The 23419-nt window shown below is 48.6% G+C and overlaps 2 protein-coding genes and 2 long non-coding RNA genes across 5 annotated transcripts; all 4 read left to right on the forward strand.

The window, feature by feature from the left end:
- Positions 1–7537: 7537 nt before the first annotated feature.
- On the forward strand, positions 7538–7831 carry LOC117194768. The gene is made up of 3 exons (XR_004474912.1): positions 7538–7572; positions 7665–7737; positions 7791–7831. It is a non-coding gene; the product is annotated as an uncharacterized LOC117194768 (long non-coding RNA).
- A 719-nt stretch (positions 7832–8550) lies between these two features.
- LOC117194864 lies at positions 8551–9080 on the forward strand. Its single transcript, XM_033399330.1, has 2 exons — positions 8551–8631; positions 8676–9080. Exons 1-2 carry the CDS (start codon positions 8551–8553, stop codon positions 9078–9080), a joined length of 486 nt encoding a protein of 161 aa, XP_033255221.1.
- Positions 9081–14199: 5119 nt separating this feature from the next.
- LOC117194758 lies at positions 14200–14744 on the forward strand. Of its 2 annotated transcripts, none has more exons than XR_004474907.1 (3): positions 14200–14230; positions 14578–14650; positions 14704–14744. It is a non-coding gene; the product is annotated as an uncharacterized LOC117194758 (long non-coding RNA). The 2 variants fall into 2 exon arrangements; XR_004474906.1 differs by lacking the exon at positions 14200–14230 and adding an exon at positions 14451–14485.
- A 4527-nt stretch (positions 14745–19271) lies between these two features.
- LOC117194775 lies at positions 19272–20129 on the forward strand. The gene is made up of 2 exons (XM_033399267.1): positions 19272–19804; positions 19895–20129. Exons 1-2 carry the CDS (start codon positions 19463–19465, stop codon positions 19991–19993), a joined length of 441 nt encoding a protein of 146 aa, XP_033255158.1. The 5' UTR covers positions 19272–19462; the 3' UTR covers positions 19994–20129.
- The last annotated feature ends 3290 nt before the right edge of the window (positions 20130–23419 follow it).

Raw genomic sequence — 23419 nt, forward strand, 5'->3', positions numbered from 1 at the left:
AACATTGTTGCTCTAGCTTTTATAGTCTTTGAGCACTAGGCGCTGAAGGGGACGGACAGACGGACAGACGGACGAACGGACAGACGGACAGACAGACATGGCTCAATCGACTCGGCTATTGATGCTGATCAAGAATATATATACTTTATGGGGTCGGAAACGATTCCTTTTGGACGTTACACACATCCACTTTTACCAAAAATCTAATATACCCCAATACTCATTTTGAGTATCGGGGATAACGAGGGGGAACGTTGTGAGTTGCTGCGGACACCGCAACTCTACAGTTATACCCGATACTAAGTCAGTATGGCTCTCCTCCGGCAGACGCCGCTAATATTAAACGACACGACAAAGAGTGCGTGCGAGAGAAACAGAAAATCAGTCTGAGCGTGACGTCGGGCGCTGCGTAGCCACTGCAAATTGATTTGTTCCTATTGGCTATAAAAATTGTCTGATCTGATCTAGATTCAGCAATCTGATAGATATGGTCAGTATCTATGATTCTGCGTTTTTAGTTTTCTCGAATGTGCAATATTGTGGATGCAACAGATTTTCGTCCTTTGTGTGGGCGGAAGGGGGTGGAGCGAAATTTTGAGATACACGTTTTATAGTAAGATCTAACAGGAGTGCGGATACCAAATTTGGTTACTCTAGCCTTAATAGTCTCTGAGATTTTTGAATATCCCCAGATTTTCGTCCTTTGCGGGGGCGGAAGGGGGTGTGGCGAAATTTTGAAACAAACTCGTCTCGGTCCGATATATTAGGAGTGTGGATACCAAATTTGGTTGCTCTAGCTTTTGTAGTCTCTGAGATCTAGGCGCTAATGTTTTACTCTAAGCAAAGCCGCCTATGCTACGTGTGTGTTAGAGAGAGACAGGGCGAGAAAAAATGAAATTGTTTTCTTGATGCTGGCTATAATAACAGTACGATCCAATTCAGATTCCGCAGTCTTAAAGATATGGTCATTCTCTACAATTCTACGTTTTTGGTTTTCTCATATCTTTAAAACTGTGGATGCCACAGATTTTCGTCTTTTGTGGGGGCGGAAGTGGGCGGGGCGAAGTTTTGAAATATTTTTGTAGCAGTGACATACCACAGAAGTCTGGGTCCAAAACATCGTTGCTCTAGCTCTTATAGTCTTTGAGCACTAGGCGCTGAAGGGGACGGACAGAGGGACAATACTCATTTTGAGTATCGGGTATAAAAATACCCCAGCCGATAACACACCAAAAAGTCACTACAAATTCAAATTGCATTTATCAATGCCGGTGTGTTATCGGTCGCCAACTTCGGCAATTAATGCCCAGCCAATTCCTCACCCACCCCCCCCACCCACTTCAAACGTCACTAAATGCCAAATGCGGTTGAGCAGGACTAAAATGAACACTGCCATCCTTCGCCACTCTGCCAAATGCTCCAACAAAGCCACTTAAACCGCCCACAAGATGCTATGCGGTCGACTCTTCGGAGCGTCTCGCGCCCGGATCGTAAGATCCGGAAGTTTAAAGTATCCGGGCGGTTATACGGGAGCAGGCAAATTTCCCCCTTCCCATTCCATCCCCCGCCAACAGAGCAGCCAACACGAACAGCGCAAACATAAGACACTGGCCATTAACCAACGTCAACACAGACAGCCACTAAAACAAACGGCCAATGCAAATTCTCCATTGCCTACTTATGCTGCTGCCCTCGGACCACTTTCATCTCACTCAATATTGGGTTGAGTGAAAGCATTGATGGAGCCAAAAAGCGAATGTCAACACTATCAATCATCGCTTTGACAGTTTGAGTGCTTGTTTTAGTATTTGTGCTTTTGATTATGTGACGTACTCCTCCTCCACACTGGCACACGTGGAAAGCTCACACTCGTACGTGCATCGGGGGCGTACTGCGCACGGACAAGGCGACGCTGCGGCGCGACAATGAATTTCACAATTTTCCAACCGAATTAAACGACCGATCTTTTATTAAACTCCGTGTCTACTGTTAGGCTCACAGAATTTGGATTGTTCAACTTAATGTTTATAGCCACCAACAACAACTTTACAACTTTATGTAGCTACAAACAACAACTTTAACAACTTTTCAACAATCCTCTTCTTGCATCAGCTTCTGCTTTCTTCTGTTTTTCTTTTTCACACACTCCGAGCTCTGTATTCGACGCGGACGAGCCCCCAAATGTAAGATTAATAATAACGTATCGTTTATTAATAGTGTTTTTCGAAAAAGAGTACAAAGTGTATGATTTAAGATGTGCAATTAATGAGTCTGTTCTTCCTACTTTTTGTTCAACTTTCTGCTTCTACTTCCAACAACCGACTCCCGTATCGATACCCCCTTATCGGTTAGGTCTTTTAAACATCGGTTAAGTCTGGTTATATCGGTTAGGTCTTATCGATGGTATCTTAAGTTCAAATGTTAATTTAGATGGGATAGTGCTAACTGCTTGATACACTGTCCTTTACATATATTTCAAATCAATTGTCAATTGGGAATCTGCAAAGCAAAAATTTAGATGCCGGTCGCACCTTGAATACTCTCATGGACAATACCCATAAATTTTCTAATTCAATTATAAAATATCTTATGTACATACATATGTACATAAATATTAAAGTTTATTACATTCGTATATTGCATGAGGGTTTTCAAAATTACTGTTGTCTTGATGTCTTGGTGGCAAGCTTCTTAGAAAAGTGTTAGTACTCTTAAAGGGCACGCAAGTGCCTACTTAGTCCTACTAGAATGCCTTGCTTAACAAACACTCACACCCACTTAGTTATAAAAAAAAAAACGAGGGGGAACGTTGTGAGTTGCTGCGGACACCGCAACTCTACGGTTATACCCGATACTAAGTCAGTATGGCTCTCCTCCGGCAGACGCCGCTAATATTAAACGACACGACAAAGAGTGCGTGCGAGAGAGACAGAAAATCAGTCTGAGCGTGACGTCGGGCGCTGCGTAGCCACTGCAAATTGATTTGTTCCTATTGGCTATAAAAATGATCTGATCTGATCCAGATTCAGATTCAGCAATCTGATAGATATGGTCATTATCTATGATTCTGCGTTTTTAGTTTTCTCAAATGTGCAATATTGTGAATGCAACAGATTTTCGTCCTTTGTGTGGGCGGAAGGGGGTGGAGCGAAATTTTGAGATACACGTTTTATAGTAAGATCTAACAGGAGTGCGGATACCAAATTTGGTTACTCTAGCCTTAATAGTCTCTGAGATTTTTGAATATCCCCAGATTTTCGTCCTTTGCGGGGGCGGAAGGAGGTGTGGCGAAATTTTGAAACAAACTCGTCTCGGTCCGATATATTAGGAGTGTGGATACCAAATTTGGTTGCTCTAGCTTTTGTAGTCTCTGAGATCTAGGCGCTAATGTTTTACTCTAAGCAAAGCCGCCTATGCTACGTGTGTGTTAGAGAGAGACAGGGCGAGAAAAAATGAAATTGTTTTCTTGATGCTGGCTATAATAACAATACGATCCAATTCAGATTCCGCAGTCTTAAAGACATGGTCATTCTCTACAATTCTACGTTTTTGGTTTTCTCATATCTTTAAAATTGTGGATGCCACAGATTTTCGTCCTTTGTGGGGGCGGAAGTGGGCGGGGCGAAGTTTTGAAATATTTTTGTAGCAGTGACATACCACAGAAGTCTGGGTCCAAAACATCGTTGCTCTAGCTCTTATAGTCTTTGAGCACTAGGCGCTGAAGGGGACGGACAGACGGACGGACGGACAGACGGACAGACAGACATGGCTCGATCGACTCGGCTATTGATGCTGATCAAGAATATATATACTTTATGGGGTCGGAAACGATTCCTTCTGGACGTTACACACATCCACTTTTACCACAAATCTAATATACCCCAATACTCTTCCAGCTCTTCTTCTGGCATCTCTTTTCAAGATATGGGCACAGCTCCCATCGCACTGGGCGCCTGGCTGCTGCTGTAGCTGGGGTTGGCGTGGCTCCGGAGCACGATTTGGGATCGGCTGCATCGGCTGGACCCTCTGGTATTGGCGCCCCCTGGTCGATGGCTGGGGATGTTGGTCGCGATGCTGTAGCTGTTGTCGATGCTGCCGACCCGTTGGCGTTGGCGTTGCTGCTGCGGCTGTGGGTGGAGTGGCTGTGTGGGTGGCTGCTGCTGCAACTGTCGCTGTAGTGGCTGCTGGTGACGTTGTTGTGTACCCCTCGGCCTGCATGCAGTCCCGGAACCAGTCAGAGGGCGTGGAATGGGGAAGACCTCGGATGAGGATCCTCAATCCTCTGTCCTCCACAGGCTGATGCCCGAACTCGCCGTGCCGGATGTCATTGGCAATGGCAAGGGTGTGTGTATTGGGAGTGGCAGTAGTTGTGTTGGTGTTGGTATTGGCGAGGGTGCTGGTGTGAGTGGCGGTGACGGTGTTGGTGTTTGTATTTGTGTTTTGTGTTTGCTGCCGCTGCTGGTGATGGCGGCCCCGTCGTCTAGCCTGCTTCCTCTCACCCTCACCGTCATCGTCACTCCCACTGTCGATGAGGGCGCGGCGTCGTTTTGGTGTTGGTGGGATTGGTGGCATATGTGCAGGCTGGGCATTGGCCCGGATCGACCCGCGGCTTGAACTCGAACCAAGTTCGACACGCAACGAGTTCGATCCGGTCGTGTGTGTGTGTGTGTGCGTGGCGGCCCTTTGGCCCGCTCTTTTTCGACGGCTTGCCGGCTCTCCTCTGTCTTCTTCCTCTCCCGTTACTCCTGAACTGTTTTGTGCGTCCGAGAGCGTGAGAGGCGGGAAAAGCGGCAGTGAGAGCGGCGTCTTTTCGGCCTTTCCCTTTGTGTTTGGCGGGTTTTTAGGATTTGGCGGGGTTGCGGGATTTGCGGTTGGTATTGTTGGTATTGGCGCTGCTGTTACTGCTGATGTGATGGGACTCGTGGGGGGAGTGGCTGTGGCCGTGGATATATCGGCCATGGCAATGGCTGGGTACTCACTCGATGGATGGCTGTGGCGTCGGCGCTGCATTGGCTGGGGCGTTGGTTTTGGCGCCTGCGCCGAGGGCTCTGCTGCTGCTGCTGCTAATGGCGGTGTTGGTGTTGGTGTTGTTGGCTGCTGCTGCTGCTGCTGCTAGGGCGCCTCTGCGGGCCGCTCTGCCGCCGTCGCTGTGTCGTCTGGTTGACCCTCGTCTGGCCATTCCTCTGGTCATGGCTGGCTGTTGGTTTGTGTGTTGGCGATCTGCTGCCTGTGTGTTGTTTTTAATTGAAAAGTCTCTTGTGTGTGTGTGTTTGTGTTTAATGTATTTATTGGCACTTTTATTCACTGCTTTCTCATCTATCACAGTTATCTCTTTTTGGTTTGCGATGTGGACGGGAACAAAAGCTTGTCATAGATAGTAATGGGTGTGGTGGAGGAAGGGCGGCACGGCACGGCACGGCACACAACAGACACCACAAAAAGAACAGGGCAACACAGAAAAAACGTCAATGGCGACACGGCACAGAACAGTCAAAAAGCGACACGACACGAAACGGTTATAGACGTACGTCCGACGATCGCGACCTCTCGAGCGGGTGGACGAGATGAGAGTGGCGGACGAGGTTCATGGTGGAACACTCATATGTCCACCAACTCCCATACTCTCCCCCTCAACTCGACCGGCCCGATCGCCGATCGTCATTTACCGGTGCTCTCACCCCCGGTTCCACTTTCACTCACCCCAATATTGAGTGAGATGAAAGTGGTCCGAGGTCAGCAGCACCGATAAGTAGGCAATGGAGAATTTGCATTGGCCGTTTGTTTTAGTGGCTGTCTGTGTTGTCGTTGGTTAATGGCCAGTGTCTTATGTTTGTGCTGTTTGTGTTGGCTGCTCTGTTGGCGGGGGATGGAATGGGAAGGGGGAAATTTGCCTGCTCCCGTATAACCGCCCGGATACTTTAAACTTCCGGATCTTACGATCCGGGCGCGAGACGCTCCGAAGAGTCGACCGCATAGCATCTTGTGGGCGGTTTAAGTGGCTTTGTTGGAGCATTTGGCAGAGTGGCGAAGGATGGCAGTGTTCATTTTAGTCCTGCTCAACCGCATTTGGCATTTAGTGACGTTTGAAGTGGGTGGGGGGGGTGGGTGAGGAATTGGCTGGGCATTAATTGCCGAAGTTGGCGACCGATAACACACCGGCATTGATAAATGCAATTTGAATTTGTAGTGACTTTTTGGTGTGTTATCGGCTGGGGTATTTTTATACCCGATACTCAAAACGAGTATTGTCCCTCTGTCCGTCCCCTTCAGCGCCTAGTGCTCAAAGACTATAAGAGCTAGAGCAACGATGTTTTGGAGGCAGACTTCTGTGATATGTCACTGCTACAAAAATATTTCAAAACTTCGCCCCGCCCACTTCCGCCCCCACAAAAGACGAAAATCTGTGGCATCCACAGTTTTAAAGATATGAGAAAACCAAAAACGTAGAATTGTAGAGAATGACCATATCTTTAAGACTGCGGAATCTGAATTGGATCGTACTGTTATTATAGCCAGCATCAAGAAAACAATTTCATTTTTTCTCGCCCTGTCTCTCTCTAACACACACGTAGCATAGGCGGCTTTGCTAAGAGTAAAACATTAGCGCCAAGATCTCAGAGACTACAAAAGCTAGAGTAACCAAATTTGGTATCCACACTCCTAATATATCGGACCGAGACGAGTTTATTTCAAAATTTCGCCACACCCCCTTCCGCCCCCGCAAAGGACGAAAATCTGGGGATATTCAAAAATCTCAGAGACTATTAAGGCTAGAGTAACCAAATTTGGTATCCGCACTCCTGTTAGATCTTACTATAAAACGTGTATCTCAAAATTTCGCCCCACCCCCTTCCGCCCACACAAAGGACGAAAATCTGTTGCATCCACAATATTTTACATTCGAAAAAACTAAAAACGCAGAATCATAGATAATGACCATATCTATCAGATTGCTTAATCTGGATCAGATCAGATCATTTTTATAGCCAATAGGAACAAATCAATTTGCAGTGGCTACGCAGCGCCCGACGTCACGCTCAGACTGATTTTCTGTCTCTCTCGCACGCACGGAGGAGAGCCATACTGACTTAGTATCGGGTATAACCGTAGAGTTGCGGTGTCCGCAGCAACTCACAACGTTCCCCCTCGTTCTAATTGGCGTGGTATTTTTGGGTCATTAATGGCGTTGCCACTTGTCAGGTATTGGGGAATGGGTGATAGTTGGGAAAGAAGAAGAAGAGGGAAAGGTAAATATGCTAAAATAAATAACTAAAATTAATTAAATTACATTACAGCTAAGGACAATCTATCTACAATTACTACAAATAAGGACTACAAAACTACAGAGATATATACAAGGTAAAACAAACAATAATTACAATACATTTACACAACAATAAACATACTTAAATATCATTTATTTTTAACAGGAGGACAACTACAACAAAGCAACAACCAGGATACGTTGTCGTTTTTGTTGTTGTTGGCCGCATCCGAGTGGCTGCTGGTCCGGCCACCCAGGATGCGCTGTCAGTTGGATTGGCCTGGCCTCCTCGGCCACGTTCATCGTCGGTTTGTAATGGCGTTTTGAGTGGCTGCTGGTCCGGCCACCCAGTTGAGGAGGTGTTTGCTTTGGCGTGTGATTTTAATTTGTTTATTTGCAGGTACTTGTCGGCGTTTGGATGTTGTTGCTGGCGACCCTTGTCTGATTTGTGTTGGCTTAAGAGACGTTTGCGGGTGAGTATTTGTGTTTATTGGCAGCCTCTCTCCTGATTCTCCTTCTTTTGCAGGATTTGCTGGCGTCCGGCGGCTCAACACCAGGCCATCCCGCCCTCACATAATTGGCATGAGAGACGGGTGTGACCCAGTGGAGCGGCAACAGGCGCCAGCATCTGTGTCGTCGTTGGAAATGGCAGCTGTTGGTTCGGATTGGCGTGACGTCACGGCCATGGTCAGGCGGCAGCGTCATCAGATGAGGCCTCCTTTTCCGTCCCTTTGGCAGAAAATTGATGATGTTGATGGCGAGGCAGCTTCTTGTTGGTCAGCTCTGTCTGGTGATTGGCAGGTAAGTGTGGATTTCATGTGTTTTGGCCGTTTTTCGTTGTTGTCCGTATTGACGTCTTTTTCCTTTGTTGCAGTGGCTGTCTCTGGATCAACGATTGGCACCACATAGACGTCCCGGACTGACGGGGACAGACAGTTGGACAGCAAACTGACAGCACCAACCGACTGCGAGCCCCAGCTCCAGCCCCAGCTCCAGCCCCACGTCCAGTCTTCCATCGAGGTCCCTTTGTCGGTGGAAAGTGCAGCCGGACATACCACAGGCTTCTCCCAGCTGTCAGTCCGAGGCACTTTACATAACATATTCTCCTACGAGCATGATTCAAATAAAAGGTACCCCAATCGCAAAGCAGGCCGCGAAGTAGGCCTTTAATTGGACGTTACAAGAACCCCACCCGTTCGTCATAAACAGTCGGGCTTTGGAAGGAAGCACATCTCGAAAAAAAAAATAAAAAAAAAATCCGTAAAATCGTTGTGAAAAAAGTAAAAATGTCTGATGTGAAAATAAAATTCGATTGGGGCGACGCCAGTGTGGATCAGCCCATGCCACAGGCCTTCAAGGAGAAGGAGGTGGCCAAGGCCGGCTGCCACACCCCCGGGTCTACCGCTTCAAGGACATCTACGAGGGCAAGAGGAAGCAGCAGCTGAGCAAGTGCCTCGAGGCGGAGCGCAAGCAGCGCGAGTTCCACAGCCGTCCAGTGCCCAACTTTCCCCAGATCCACGAGCGCCAGGCGGCCAAGCCCGTCGTCCACCGTGTCACCCAGCCGGTCACCCCCAACGTGCTCAAGAACTCTGCTCCGGCAGAGATGAGGCGCCGCCAGCGGCTGGAGTTGGAGTCCTCGCGTCCAGCTCTGAAGCCTCTGCCCAGCAACTTCAATGCCCAGACCTCGCAGAAGCAGGAGGCCCGTCGCCAGCAGCAGGAGCAGCGCCTCCGTAAGGAGCGTGAGGACTACCAGAAGCACCGCCAGTTGACCACGTTCCGGGCTAGTCCCAGCCCGTTCAGCACTACGCCACGTTAGTGGGGAGTGGCCTTCCTTTTTCCCGTCATCCCTTTGCCCCTTTTTCAATTTTGTTTTGTTTCTTTGTTTTTAAATTGTTGTTCAAATTTGTTTTGTTGTTCGAAGAAATTAAATTACTATAATCAGCACAGACGTACACCCATGAGTGCATGAGTGTGAATGACTGCACAATCAATTTGTTCGGCATACCCTTGGCGAGGGGTACACCACCAAAGGGTCGAAACGAAACGCACTACAACGAAATCCACCTCGAAAGGGTATCCCTCAGTTCGGTCTCCCAGGCGAGACCCATTTTCTGGTTTAAAATGGCTCGGGTCGGTGGCTCCATCAATCAAGTGGCCCCCGACCCAGCCCCAGGCCAAGCCACAGCCAATCCGCAGGGCAGGGCCACGCCCACGTGTGCCCGTACAAACAATTTGTTGTAAGTGTATCAATTGATGCGCCCCCGATGCACGTACGAGTGTGAGCTTTCCACGTGTGCCAGTGTGGAGGAGGAGTACGTCACATAATCAATAGCACAAATACTAAAACAAGCACTCAAACTGTCAAAGCGATGATTGATAGTGTTGACATTCGCTTTTTGGCTCCATCAATGCTTTCACTCACCCCAATATTGAGTGAGATGAAAGTGGTCCGACGGCAGCAGCACCGATAAGTAGGCAATGGAGAATTTGCATTGGCCGTTTGTTTTAGTGGCTGTCTGTGTTGTCGTTGGTTAATGGCCAGTGTCTTATGTTTGCGCTGTTTGTGTTGGCTGCTCTGTTGGCGGGGGATGGAATGGGAAGGGGGAAATTTGCCTGCTCCCGTATAACCGCCCGGATACTTTAAACTTCCGGATCTTACGATCCGGGCGCGAGACGCTCCGAAGAGTCGACCGCATAGCATCTTGTGGGCGGTTTAAGTGGCTTTGTTGGAGCATTTGGCAGAGTGGCGAAGGATGGCAGTGTTCATTTTAGTCCTGCTCAACCGCATTTGGCATTTATTGACGTTTGAAGTCGGTGAGGGGGGTGGGTGAGGAATTGGCTGGGCATTAATTGCCGAAGTTGGCGACCGATAACACACCGGCATTGATAAATGCAATTTGAATTTGTAGTGACTTTTTGGTGTGTTATCGGCTCGGGTATTTTTATACCCGATACTCAAAATGAGTATTGTCCGTCTGTCCGTCCCCTTCAGCGCCTAGTGCTCAAAGACTATAAGAGCTAGAGCAACGATGTTTTGGACCCAGACTTCTGTGGTATGTCACTGCTACAAAAATATTTCAAAACTTCGCCCCGCCCACTTCCGCCCCCACAAAGGACGAAAATCTGTGGCATCCACAATTTTAAAGATATGAGAAAACCAAAAACGTAGAATTGTAGAGAATGACCATGTCTTTAAGACTGCGGAATCTGAATTGGATCGTATTATTATTATAGCCAGCATCAAAAAAACAATTTCATTTTTTCTCGCCCTGTCTCTCTCTAACACACACGTAGCATAGGCGGCTTTGCTTAGAGTAAAACATTAGCGCCTAGATCTCAGAGACTACAAAAGCTAGAGCAACCAAATTTGGTATCCACACTCCTAATATATCGGACCGAGACGAGTTTGTTTCAAAATTTCGCCACACCTCCTTCCGCCCCCGCAAAGGACGAAAATCTGGGGATATTCAAAAATCTCAGAGACTATTAAGGCTAGAGTAACCAAATTCGGTATCCGCACTCCTGTTAGATCTTACTATAAAACGTGTATCTCAAAATTTCGCTCCACCCCCTTCCGCCCACACAAAGGACGAAAATCTGTTGCATTCACAATATTGCACATTTGAGAAAACTAAAAACGCAGAATCATAGATAATGACCATATCTATCAGATTGCTGAATCTGAATCTGGATCAGATCAGATCATTTTTATAGCCAATAGGAACAAATCAATTTGCAGTGGCTACGCAGCGCCCGACGTCACGCTCAGACTGATTTTCTGTCTCTCTCGCACGCACTCTTTGTCGTGTCGTTTAATATTAGCGGCGTCTGCCGGAGGAGAGCCATACTGACTTAGTATCGGGTATAACCGTAGAGTTGCGGTGTCCGCAGCAACTCACAACGTTCCCCCTCGTTTTTTTTTTATAACTAAGTGGGTGTGAGTGTTTGTTACGCAAGGCATTCTAGTAGGACTAAGTAGGCACTTGCGTGCCCTTTAAGAGTACTAACACTTTTCTAAGAAGCTTGCCACCAAGACATCAAGACAACAGTAATTTTGAAAACCCTCATGCAATATACGAATGTAATAAACTTTAATATTTATGTACATATGTATGTACATAAGATATTTTATAATTGAATTAGAAAATTTATGGGTATTGTCCATGAGAGTATTCAAGGTGCGACCGGCATCTAAATTTTTGCTTTGCAGATTCCCAATTGACAATTGATTTGAAATATATGTAAAGGACAATGTATCAAGCAGTTAGCACTATCCCATCTAAATTAACATTTGAACTTAAGATACCATCGATAAGACCTAACCGATATAACCAGACTTAACCGATGTTTAAAAGACCTAACCGATAAGGGGTTATCGATACGGGAGTCGGTTGTTGGAAGTAGAAGCAGAAAGTTGAACAAAAAGTAGGAAGAACAGACTCATTAATTGCACATCTTAAATCATACACTTTGTACTCTTTTTCGAAAAACACTATTAATAAACGATACATTATTATTAATCTTACATTTGGGGGCTCGTCCGCGTCGAATACAGAGCTCGGAGTGTGTGAAAAAGAAAAACAGAAGAAAGCAGAAGCTGATGCAAGAAGAGGATTGTTGAAAAGTTGTTAAAGTTGTTGTTTGTAGCTACATAAAGTTGTAAAGTTGTTGTTGGTGGCTATAAACATTAAGTTGAACAATCCAAATTCTGTGAGCCTAACAGTAGACACGGAGTTTAATAAAAGATCGGTCGTTTAATTCGGTTGGAAAATTGTGAAATTCATTGTCGCGCCGCAGCGTCGCCTTGTCCGTGCGCAGTACGCCCCCGATGCACGTACGAGTGTGAGCTTTCCACGTGTGCCAGTGTGGAGGAGGAGTACGTCACATAATCAAAAGCACAAATACTAAAACAAGCACTCAAACTGTCAAAGCGATGATTGATAGTGTTGACATTCGCTTTTTGGCTCCATCAATGCTTTCACTCACCCCAATATTGAGTGAGATGAAAGTGGTCCGAGGGCAGCAGCACCGATAAGTAGGCAATGGAGAATTTGCATTGGCCGTTTGTTTTAGTGGCTGTCTGTGTTGACGTTGGTTAATGGCCAGTGTCTTATGTTTGCGCTGTTTGTGTTGGCTGCTCTGTTGGCGGGGGATGGAATGGGAAGGGGGAAATTTGCCTGCTCCCGTATAACCGCCCGGATACTTTAAACTTCCGGATCTTACGATCCGGGCGCGAGACGCTCCGAAGAGTCGACCGCATAGCATCTTGTGGGCGGTTTAAGTGGCTTTGTTGGAGCATTTGGCAGAGTGGCGAAGGATGGCAGTGTTCATTTTAGTCCTGCTCAACCGCATTTGGCATTTAGTGACGTTTGAAGTGGGTGGGGGGGGTGGGTGAGGAATTGGCTGGGCATTAATTGCCGAAGTTGGCGACCGATAACACACCGGCATTGATAAATGCAATTTGAATTTGTAGTGACTTTTTGGTGTGTTATCGGCTGGGGTATTTTTATACCCGATACTCAAAATGAGTATTGTCCCTCTGTCCGTCCCCTTCAGCGCCTAGTGCTCAAAGACTATAAGAGCTAGAGCAACGATGTTTTGGATGCAGACTTCTGTGATATGTCACTGCTACAAAAATATTTCAAAACTTCGCCCCGCCCACTTCCGCCTCCACAAAAGACGAAAATCTGTGGCATGCACAGTTTTAAAGATATGAGAAAACCAAAAACGTAGAATTGTAGAGAATGACCATATCTTTAAGACTGCGGAATCTGAATTGGATCGTACTGTTATTATAGCCAGCATCAAGAAAACAATTTCATTTTTTCTCGCCCTGTCTCTCTCTAACACACACGTAGCATAGGCGGCTTTGCTAAGAGTAAAACATTAGCGCCAAGATCTCAAAAGCTAGAGCAACCAAATTTGGTATCCACACTCCTAATATATCGGACCGAGACGAGTTTATTTCAAAATTTCGCCACACCCCCTTCCGCCCCCGCAAAGGACGAAAATCTGGGGATATTCAAAAATCTCAGAGACTATTAAGGCTAGAGTAACCAAATTTGGTATCCGCACTCCTGTTAGATCTTACTATAAAACGTGTATCTCAAAATTTCGCCCCACCCCCTTCCGCCCACACAAAGGACGAAAATCTGTTGCATCCACAATATTTTACATTCGAAAAAACTAAAAACGCAGAATCATAGATAATGACCATATCTATCAGATTGCTGAATCTGAATCTGGATCAGATCAGATCATTTTTATAGCCAATAGGAACAAATCAATTTGCAGTGGCTACGCAGCGCCCGACGTCACTCTCAGACTGATTTTCTGTCTCTCTCGCACGCACTCTTTGTCGTGTCGTTTAATATTAGCGGCGTCTGCCGGAGGAGAGCCATACTGACTTAGTATCGGGTATAACCGTAGAGTTGCGGTGTCCGCAGCAACTCACAACGTTCCCCCTCGTTCTAATTGGCGTGGTATTTTTGGGTCATTAATGGCGTTGCCACTTGTCAGGTATTGGGGAATGGGTGATAGTTGGGAAAGAAGAAGAAGAGGGAAAGGTAAATATGCTAAAATAAATAACTAAAATTAATTAAATTACATTACAGCTAAGGACAATCTATCTACAATTACTACAAATAAGGACTACAAAACTACAGAGATATATACAAGGTAAAACAAACAATAATTACAATACATTTACACAACAATAAACATACTTAAATATCATTTATTTTTAACAGGAGGACAACTACAACAAAGCACCGGCCGGCATGGCAAACGCAATGCAGAACATTGCGCCGCATACCGGCCGGCTCTGTTGTCCCCCTGTGCAGGATTAGTGGCACCATCTGCGATCTTTGGTGGCGATGGCTGGACTTGGAGATGGCGTGCATCGTGGGCAAAGGTGTTCATTGACGAGCGGCTCTGGTCCGGCCGCCCACGTTGCATCTGTCGTTGGTTGGTGTTGGCTGCTGCACTCGAGTGGCACTGGTCCGGGCACCAAACTGCATTGTCGTTGTGCTGGCGTTGACATCGAAAAGTGATGCCAACGAATCATGATATTGGCCGCATCCAAGTGGCGAACTGGTCCGGCCACCAGGATACGTTGTCGTTTTTGTTGTTGTTGGCCGCATCCGAGTGGCTGCTGGTCCGGCCACCCAGGATGCGCTGTCAGTTGGATTGGCCTGGCCTCCTCGGCCACGTTCATCGTCGGTTTGTAATGTCGTTTTGAGTGGCTGCTGGTCCGGCCACCCAGTTGAGGAGGTGTTTGCTTTGGCGTGTGATTTTAATTTGTTTATTTGCAGGTACTTGTCGGCGTTTGGATGTTGTTGCTGGCGACCCTTGTCTGATTTGTGTTGGCTTAAGAGACGTTTGCGGGTGAGTATTTGTGTTTATTGGCAGCCTCTCTCCTGATTCTCCTTCTTTTGCAGGATTTGCTGGCGTCCGGCGGCTCAACACCAGGCCATCCCGCCCTCACATAATTGGCATGAGAGACGGGTGTGACCCAGTGGAGCGGCAACAGGCGCCAGCATCTGTGTCGTCGTTGGAAATGGCTGCTGTCTGTTTGGAGTGGCGTGACGTCATTGTGATGGTCGGTGGCAGCGTCATCAGAAAGGGGCCTCATATTCCGCCCATTTGGCAGGAAATTGTCAATATTGGTGGCGAGGCAGCTTCTTGTTGGTCAGCTCTGTCTGGTGATTGGCAGGTAAGTGTGGATTTTGTGTGTTTTGGCAGTCCTTCTTTGTTGTCCGTATTGACGTCTTTTTCTTTGTTGCAGTGGCTGGCCTCTGGACCGACGATTGGGCACATCAATGAGCGCCGCCCGATCGCATGCTTTCGCGTGCGCTGGCGATTTGGGCCCTCCACACTTGGCCCAGACCCTCCAGCTCGTCGAATGGATCGTGGTCGGTCCATTCGTCGTCATCTTCGTCGTCAATTGCTTCGCAGTCCATATCGGATTCGGAGTCCGATATGGCTGCGGCGTCATGGTGCGTATTTGGTGCTGGTCGTGGTGATGGCTGTGTGGATGCTGCTGCTGCTGTTGTTGTCCGTTGTGGCGGCACTCCTCCCGTGCTCTCGTCCCTTGCCTGCAGCAGGTTTGTCAGTTTTGTTGAAATTGCTGCCAGTTCTTCTTCCAGCTCTTCTTCTGGCATCTCTTTTCAAGATATGGGCACAGCTCCCATCGCACTGGGCGCCTGGCTGCTGCTGTAGCTGGGGTTGGCGTGGCTCCGGAGCACGATTTGGGATCGGCTGCATCGGCTGGACCCTCTGGTATTGGCGCCCCCTGGTCGATGGCTGGGGATGTTGGTCGCGATGCTGTAGCTGTTGTCGATGCTGCCGACCCGTTGGCGTTGGCGTTGCTGCTGCGGCTGTGGGTGGAGTGGCTGTGTGGGTGGCTGCTGCTGCAACTGTCGCTGTAGTGGCTGCTGGTGACGTTGTTGTGTACCCCACGGCCTGCATGCAGTCCCGGAACCAGTCAGAGGGCGTGGAATGGGGAAGACCTCGGATGAGGATCCTCAATCCTCTGTCCTCCACAGGCTGATGCCCGAACTCGCCGTGCCGGATGTCATTGGCAATGGCAAGGGTGTGTGTATTGGGAGTGGCAGTAGTTGTGTTGGTGTTGGTATTGGCGAGGGTGCTGGTGTGAGTGGCGGTGACGGTGTTGGTGTTTGTATTTGTGTTTTGTGTTTGCTGCCGCTGCTGGTGATGGCGGCCCCGTCGTCTAGCCTGCTTCCTCTCACCCTCACCGTCATCGTCACTCCCACTGTCGATGAGGGCGCGGCGTCGTTTTGGTGTTGGTGGGATTGGTGGCATATGTGCAGGCTGGGCATTGGCCCGGATCGACCCGCGGCTTGAACTCGAACCAAGTTCGACACGCAACGAGTTCGATCCGGTCGTGTGTGTGTGTGTGTGCGTGGCGGCCCTTTGGCCCGCTCTTTTTCGACGGCTTGCCGGCTCTCCTCTGTCTTCTCCCTCTCCCGTTACTCCTGAACTGTTTTGTGCGTCCGAGAGCGTGAGAGGCGGGAAAAGCGGCAGTGAGAGCGGCGTCTTTTCGGCCTTTCCCTTTGTGTTTGGCGGGTTTTTGGGATTTGGCGGGGTTGCGGGATTTGCGGTTGGTATTGTTGGTATTGGCGCTGCTGTTGCTGCTGATGTGATGGGACTCGAGGGGGAGTGGCTGTGGCCGTGGATATATCGGCCATGGCAATGGCTGGGTACTCACTCGATGGATGGCTGTGGCGTCGGCGCTGCATTGGCTGGGGCGTTGGTTTTGGCGCCTGCGCCGAGGGCTCTGCTGCTGCTGCTGCTAATGGCGGTGTTGGTGCTGGTGTTGTTGGCTGCTGCTGCTGCTGCTGCTAGAGCGCCTCTGCGGGCCGCTCTGCCGCCGTCGCTGTGTCGTCTGGTTGACCCTCGTCTGGCCATTCCTCTGGTCATGGCTGGCTGTTGGTTTGTGTGTTGGCGATCTGCTGCCTGTTTGTTGTTTTTAATTGAAAAGTCTCTTGTGTGTGTGTGTTTGTGTTTAATGTATTTATTGGCACTTTTATTCACTGCTTTCTCATCTATCACAGTTATCTCTTTTTGGTTTGCGATGTGGACGGGAACAAAAGCTTGTCATAGATAGTAATGGGTGTGGTGGAGGAAGGGCGGCACGGCACGGCACGGCACGGCACGGCACACAACAGACACCACAAAAAGAACAGGGCAACACAGAAAAAACGTCAATGGCGACACGGCACAGAACAGTCAAAAAGCGACACGACACGAAACGGTTATAGACGTACGTCCGACGATCGCGACCTCTCGAGCGGGTGGACGAGATGAGAGTGGCGGACGAGGTTCATGGTGGAACACTCATATGTCCACCAACTCCCATACTCTCCCCCTCAACTCGACCGGCCCGATCGCCGATAATCTTTTACCGGTGATCTCACCCCCGGTTCCACTTTCACTCACCCCAATATTGAGTGAGATGAAAGTGGTCCGAGGGCAGCAGCACCGATAAGTAGGCAATGGAGAATTTGCATTGGCCGTTTGTTTTAGTGGCTGTCTGTGTTGTCGTTGGTTAATGGCCAGTGTCTTATGTTTGTGCTGTTTGTGTTGGCTGCTCTGTTGGCGGGGGATGGAATGGGAAGGGGGAAATTTGCCTGCTCCCGTATAACCGCCCGGATACTTTAAACTTCCGGATCTTACGATCCGGGCGCGAGACGCTCCGAAGAGGCGACCGCATAGCATCTTGTGGGCGGTTTAAATGGCTTTGTTGGGGCATTTGGCAGAGTGGCGAAGGATGGCAGTGTTCATTTTAGTCCTGCTCAACCGCATTTGGCATTTAGTGACGTTTGAAGTGGGTGGGGGGGGTGGGTGAGGAATTGGCTGGGCATTAATTGCCGAAGTTGGCGACCGATAACACACCGGCATTGATAAATGCTATTTGAATTTGTAGTGACTTTTTGGTGTGTTATCGGCTCGGGTATTTTTCTAATTGGCGTGGTATTTTTGGGTCATTAATGGCGTTGCCACTTGTCAGGTATTGGGGAATGGGTGATAGTTGGGAAAGAAGAAGAAGAGGGAAAGGTAAATATGCTAAAATAAATAACTAAAATTAATTAAATTACATTACAGCTAAGGACAATCTATCTACAATTACTACAAATAAGGACTACAAACCTACAGAGATATATACAAGGTAAAACAAACAATAATTACAATACATTTACACAACAATAAACATACTTAAATATCATTTATTTTTAACAGGAGGACAACTACAACAAAGCACCGGCCGGCATGGCAAACGCAATGCAGTACATTGCGCCGCATACCGGCCGGCTCTGTTGTCCCCCTGTGCAGGATTAGTGGCACCATCTGGGATCTTTGGTGGCGATGGCTGGACTTGGAGATGGCGTGCATCGTGGGCAAAGGTGTTCATTGACGAGCGGCTCTGGTCCGGCCGCCCACGTTGCATCTGTCGTTGGTTGGTGTTGGCTGCTGCACTCGAGTGGCACTGGTCCGGCCACCAAACTGCATTGTCGTTGTGCTGGCGTTGACATCGAAAAGTGATGCCAACGAATCATGATATTGGCCGCATCCAAGTGGCGAACTGGTCCGGCCACCAGGATACGTTGTCGTTTTTGTTGTTGTTGGCCGCATCCGAGTGGCTGCTGGTCCGGCCACCCAGGATGCGCTGTCAGTTGGATTGGCCTGGCCTCCTCGGCCACGTTCATCGTCGGTTTGAAATGGCGTTTTGAGTGGCTGCTGGTCCGGCCACCCAGTTGAGGAGGTGTTTGCTTTGGCGTGTGATTTTAATTTGTTTATTTGCAGGTACTTGTCGGCGTTTGGATGTTGTTGCTGGCGACCCTTGTCTGATTTGTGTTGGCGTAAGAGACGTTTGCGGGTGAGTATTTGTGTTTATTGGCAGCCTCTCTCCTGATTCTCCTTCTTTTGCAGGATTTGCTGGCGTCCGGCGGCTCAACACCAGGCCATCCCGCCCTCACATAATTGGCATGAGAGACGGGTGTGACCCAGTGGAGCGGCAACAGGCGCCAGCATCTGTGTCGTCGTTGGAAATGGCAGCTGTTGGTTCGGATTGGCGTGACGTCACGGCCATGGTCAGGCGGCAGCGTCATCAGATGAGGCCTCCTTTTCCGTCCCTTTGGCAGAAAATTGATGATGTTGATGGCGAGGCAGCTTCTTGTTGGTCAGCTCTGTCTGGTGATTGGCAGGTAAGTGTGGATTTCATGTGTTTTGGCCGTTTTTCGTTGTTGTCCGTATTGACGTCTTTTTCCTTTGTTGCAGTGGCTGTCTCTGGATCAACGATTGGCACCACATAGACGTCCCGGACTGACGGGGACAGACAGTTGGACAGCAAACTGACAGCGCCAACCGACTGCGAGCCCCAGCTCCAGCCCCACGTCCAGTCTTCCATCGAGGTCCCTTTGTCGGTGGAAAGTGCAGACGGACATACCACAGGCTTCTCCCAGCTGTCAGTCCGAGGCACTTTACATAACATATTCTCCTACGAGCATGATTCAAATAAAAGGTACCCCAATCGCAAAGCAGGCCTCGAAGTAGGCCTTTAATTGGACGTTACAGGAACCCCACCCGTTCGTCATAAACAGTCGGGCTTTGGAAGGAAGCACATCTCGAAAAAAAAATAAAAAATAAATCCGTAAAATCGTTGTGAAAAAAGTAAAAATGTCTGATGTGAAAATAAAATTCGATTGGGGCGACGCCAGTGTGGATCAGCCCATGCCACAGGCCTTCAAGGAGAAGGAGGTGGCCAAGGCCGGCTGCCACACCCCCCGGGTCTACCGCTTCAAGGACATCTACGAGGGCAAGAGGAAGCAGCAGCTGAGCAAGTGCCTCGAGGCGGAGCGCAAGCAGCGCGAGTTCCACAGCCGTCCAGTGCCCAACTTTCCCCAGATCCACGAGCGCCAGGCGGCCAAGCCCGTCGTCCACCGTGTCACCCAGCCGGTCACCCCCAACGTGCTCAAGAACTCTGCTCCGGCAGAGATGAGGCGCCGCCAGCGGCTGGAGTTGGAGTCCTCGCGTCCAGCTCTGAAGCCTCTGCCCAGCAACTTCAATGCCCAGACCTCGCAGAAGCAGGAGGCCCGTCGCCAGCAGCAGGAGCAGCGCCTCCGTAAGGAGCGTGAGGACTACCAGAAGCACCGCCAGTTGACCACGTTCCGGGCTAGTCCCAGCCCGTTCAGCACTACGCCACGTTAGTGGGGAGTGGCCTTCCTTTTTCCCGTCATCCCTTTGCCCCTTTTTCAATTTTGTTTTGTTTCTTTGTTTTTAAATTGTTGTTCAAATTTGTTTTGTTGTTCGAAGAAATTAAATTACTATAATCAGCACAGACGTACACCCATGAGTGCATGAGTGTGAATGACTGCACAATCAATTTGTTCGGCATACCCTTGGCGAGGGGTACACCACCAAAGGGTCGAAACGAAACGCACCACAACGAAATCCACCACGAAAGGCTATCCCTCAGTTCGGTCTCCCAGGCGAGACCCATTTTCTGGTTTAAAATGGCTCGGGTCGGTGGCTCCATCAATCAAGTGGCCCCCGACCCAGCCCCAGGTCAAGCCACAGCCAATCCGCAGGGCAGGGCCACGCCCACGTGTGCCCGTACAAACAATTTGTTGTAAGTGTATCAATTGATGCGCCCCCGATGCACGTACGAGTGTGAGCTTTCCACGTGTGCCGGTGTGGAGGAGGAGTACGTCACATGATCAATAGCACAAATACTAAAACAAGGACTCAAACTGTCAAAGCGATGATTGATAGTGTTGACATTCGCTTTTTGGCTCCATCAATGCTTTCACTCACCCCAATATTGAGTGAGATGAAAGTGGTCCGACGGCAGCAGCACCGATAAGTAGGCAATGGAGAATTTGCATTGGCCGTTTGTTTTAGTGGCTGTCTGTGTTGTCGTTGGTTAATGGCCAGTGCCTTATGTTTGTGCTGTTTGTGTTGGCTGCTCTGTTGGCGGGGGATGGAATGGGAAGGGGGAAATTTGCCTGCTCCCGTATAACCGCCCGGATACTTTAAACTTCCGGATCTTACGATCCGGGCGCGAGACGCTCCGAAGAGTCGACCGCATAGCATCTTGTGGGCGGTTTAAATGGCTTTGTTGGGGCATTTGGCAGAGTGGCGAAGGATGGCAGTGTTCATTTTAGTCCTGCTCAACCGCATTTGGCATTTATTGACGTTTGAAGTGGGTGGGGGGGGGTGGGTGAGGAATTGGCTGGGCATTAATTGCCGAAGTTGGCGACCGATAACACACCGGCATTGATAAATGCTATTTGAATTTGTAGTGACTTTTTGGTGTGTTATCGGCTGGGGTATTTTTATACCCGATACTCAAAATGAGTATTGTCCCTCTGTCCGTCCCCTTCAGCGCCTAGTGCTCAAAGACTATAAGAGCTAGAGCAACGATGTTTTGGATGCAGACTTCTGTGATATGTCACTGCTACAAAAATATTTCAAAACTTCGCCCCGCCCACTTCCGCCTCCACAAAAGACGAAAATCTGTGGCATGCACAGTTTTAAAGATATGAGAAAACCAAAAACGTAGAATTGTAGAGAATGACCATATCTTTAAGACTGCGGAATCTGAATTGGATCGTACTGTTATTATAGCCAGCATCAAGAAAACAATTTCATTTTTTCTCGCCCTGTCTCTCTCTAACACACACGTAGCATAGGCGGCTTTGCTAAGAGTAAAACATTAGCGCCAAGATCTCAGAGACTACAAAAGCTAGAGCAACCAAATTTGGTATCCACACTCCTAATATATCGGACCGAGACGAGTTTATTTCAAAATTTCGCCACACCCCCTTCCGCCCCCGCAAAGGACGAAAATCTGGGGATATTCAAAAATCTCAGAGACTATTAAGGCTAGAGTAACCAAATTTGGTATCCGCACTCCTGTTAGATCTTACTATAAAACGTGTATCTCAAAATTTCGCCCCACCCCCTTCCGCCCACACAAAGGACGAAAATCTGTTGCATCCACAATATTTTACATTCGAAAAAACTAAAAACGCAGAATCATAGATAATGACCATATCTATCAGATTGCTTAATCTGGATCAGATCAGATCATTTTTATAGCCAATAGGAACAAATCAATTTGCAGTGGCTACGCAGCGCCCGACGTCACGCTCAGACTGATTTTCTGTCTCTCTCGCACGCACGGAGGAGAGCCATACTGACTTAGTATCGGGTATAACCGTAGAGTTGCGGTGTCCGCAGCAACTCACAACGTTCCCCCTCGTTCTAATTGGCGTGGTATTTTTGGATCATTAATGGCGTTGCCACTTGTCAGGTATTGGGGAATGGGTGATAGTTGGGAAAGAAGAAGAAGAGGGAAAGGTAAATATGCTAAAATAAATAACTAAAATTAATTAAATTACATTACAGCTAAGGACAATCTATCTACAATTACTACAAATAAGGACTACAAACCTACAGAGATATATACAAGGTAAAACCAACAATAATTACAATACATTTACACAACAATAAACATACTTAAATATCATTTATTTTTAACAGGAGGACAACTACAACAAAGCACCGGCCGGCATGGCAAACGCAATGCAGAACATTGCGCCGCATACCGGCCGGCTCTGTTGTCCCCCTGTGCAGGATTAGTGGCACCATCTGGGATCTTTGGTGGCGATGGCTGGACTTGGAGATGGCGTGCATCGTGGGCAAAGGTGTTCATTGACGAGCGGCTCTGGTCCGGCCGCCCACGTTGCATCTGTCGTTGGTTGGTGTTGGCTGCTGCACTCGAGTGGCACTGGTCCGGCCACCAAACTGCATTGTCGTTGTGCTGGCGTTGACATCGAAAAGTGATGCCAACGAATCATGATATTGGCCGCATCCAAGTGGCGAACTGGTCCGGCCACCAGGATACGTTGTCGTTTTTGTTGTTGTTGGCCGCATCCGAGTGGCTGCTGGTCCGGCCACCCAGGATGCGCTGTCAGTTGGATTGGCCTGGCCTCCTCGGCCACGTTCATCGTCGGTTTGTAATGGCGATTTGAGTGGCTGCTGGTCCGGCCACCCAGTTGAGGAGGTGTTTGCTTTGGCGTGTGATTTTAATTTGTTTATTTGCAGGTACTTGTCGGCGTTTGGATGTTGTTGCTGGCGACCCTTGTCTGATTTGTGTTGGCGTAAGAGACGTTTGCGGGTGAGTATTTGTGTTTATTGGCAGCCTCTCTCCTGATTCTCCTTCTTTTGCAGGATTTGCTGGCGTCCGGCGGCTCAACACCAGGCCATCCCGCCCTCACATAATTGGCATGAGAGACGGGTGTGACCCAGTGGAGCGGCAACAGGCGCCAGCATCTGTGTCGTCGTTGGAAATGGCAGCTGTTGGTTCGGATTGGCGTGACGTCACGGCCATGGTCAGGCGGCAGCGTCATCAGATGAGGCCTCCTTTTCCGTCCCTTTGGCAGAAAATTGATGATGTTGATGGCGAGGCAGCTTCTTGTTGGTCAGCTCTGTCTGGTGATTGGCAGGTAAGTGTGGATTTCATGTGTTTTGGCCGTTTTTCGTTGTTGTCCGTATTGACGTCTTTTTCCTTTGTTGCAGTGGCTGTCTCTGGATCAACGATTGGGCGCATTAACAGGCACCGCCCGATCG

Source organism: Drosophila miranda (genome assembly GCF_003369915.1).
Source record: "Drosophila miranda strain MSH22 chromosome Y unlocalized genomic scaffold, D.miranda_PacBio2.1 Contig_Y3_pilon, whole genome shotgun sequence".
NCBI classification, from domain to species: Eukaryota; Metazoa; Arthropoda; class Insecta; order Diptera; family Drosophilidae; genus Drosophila; species Drosophila miranda.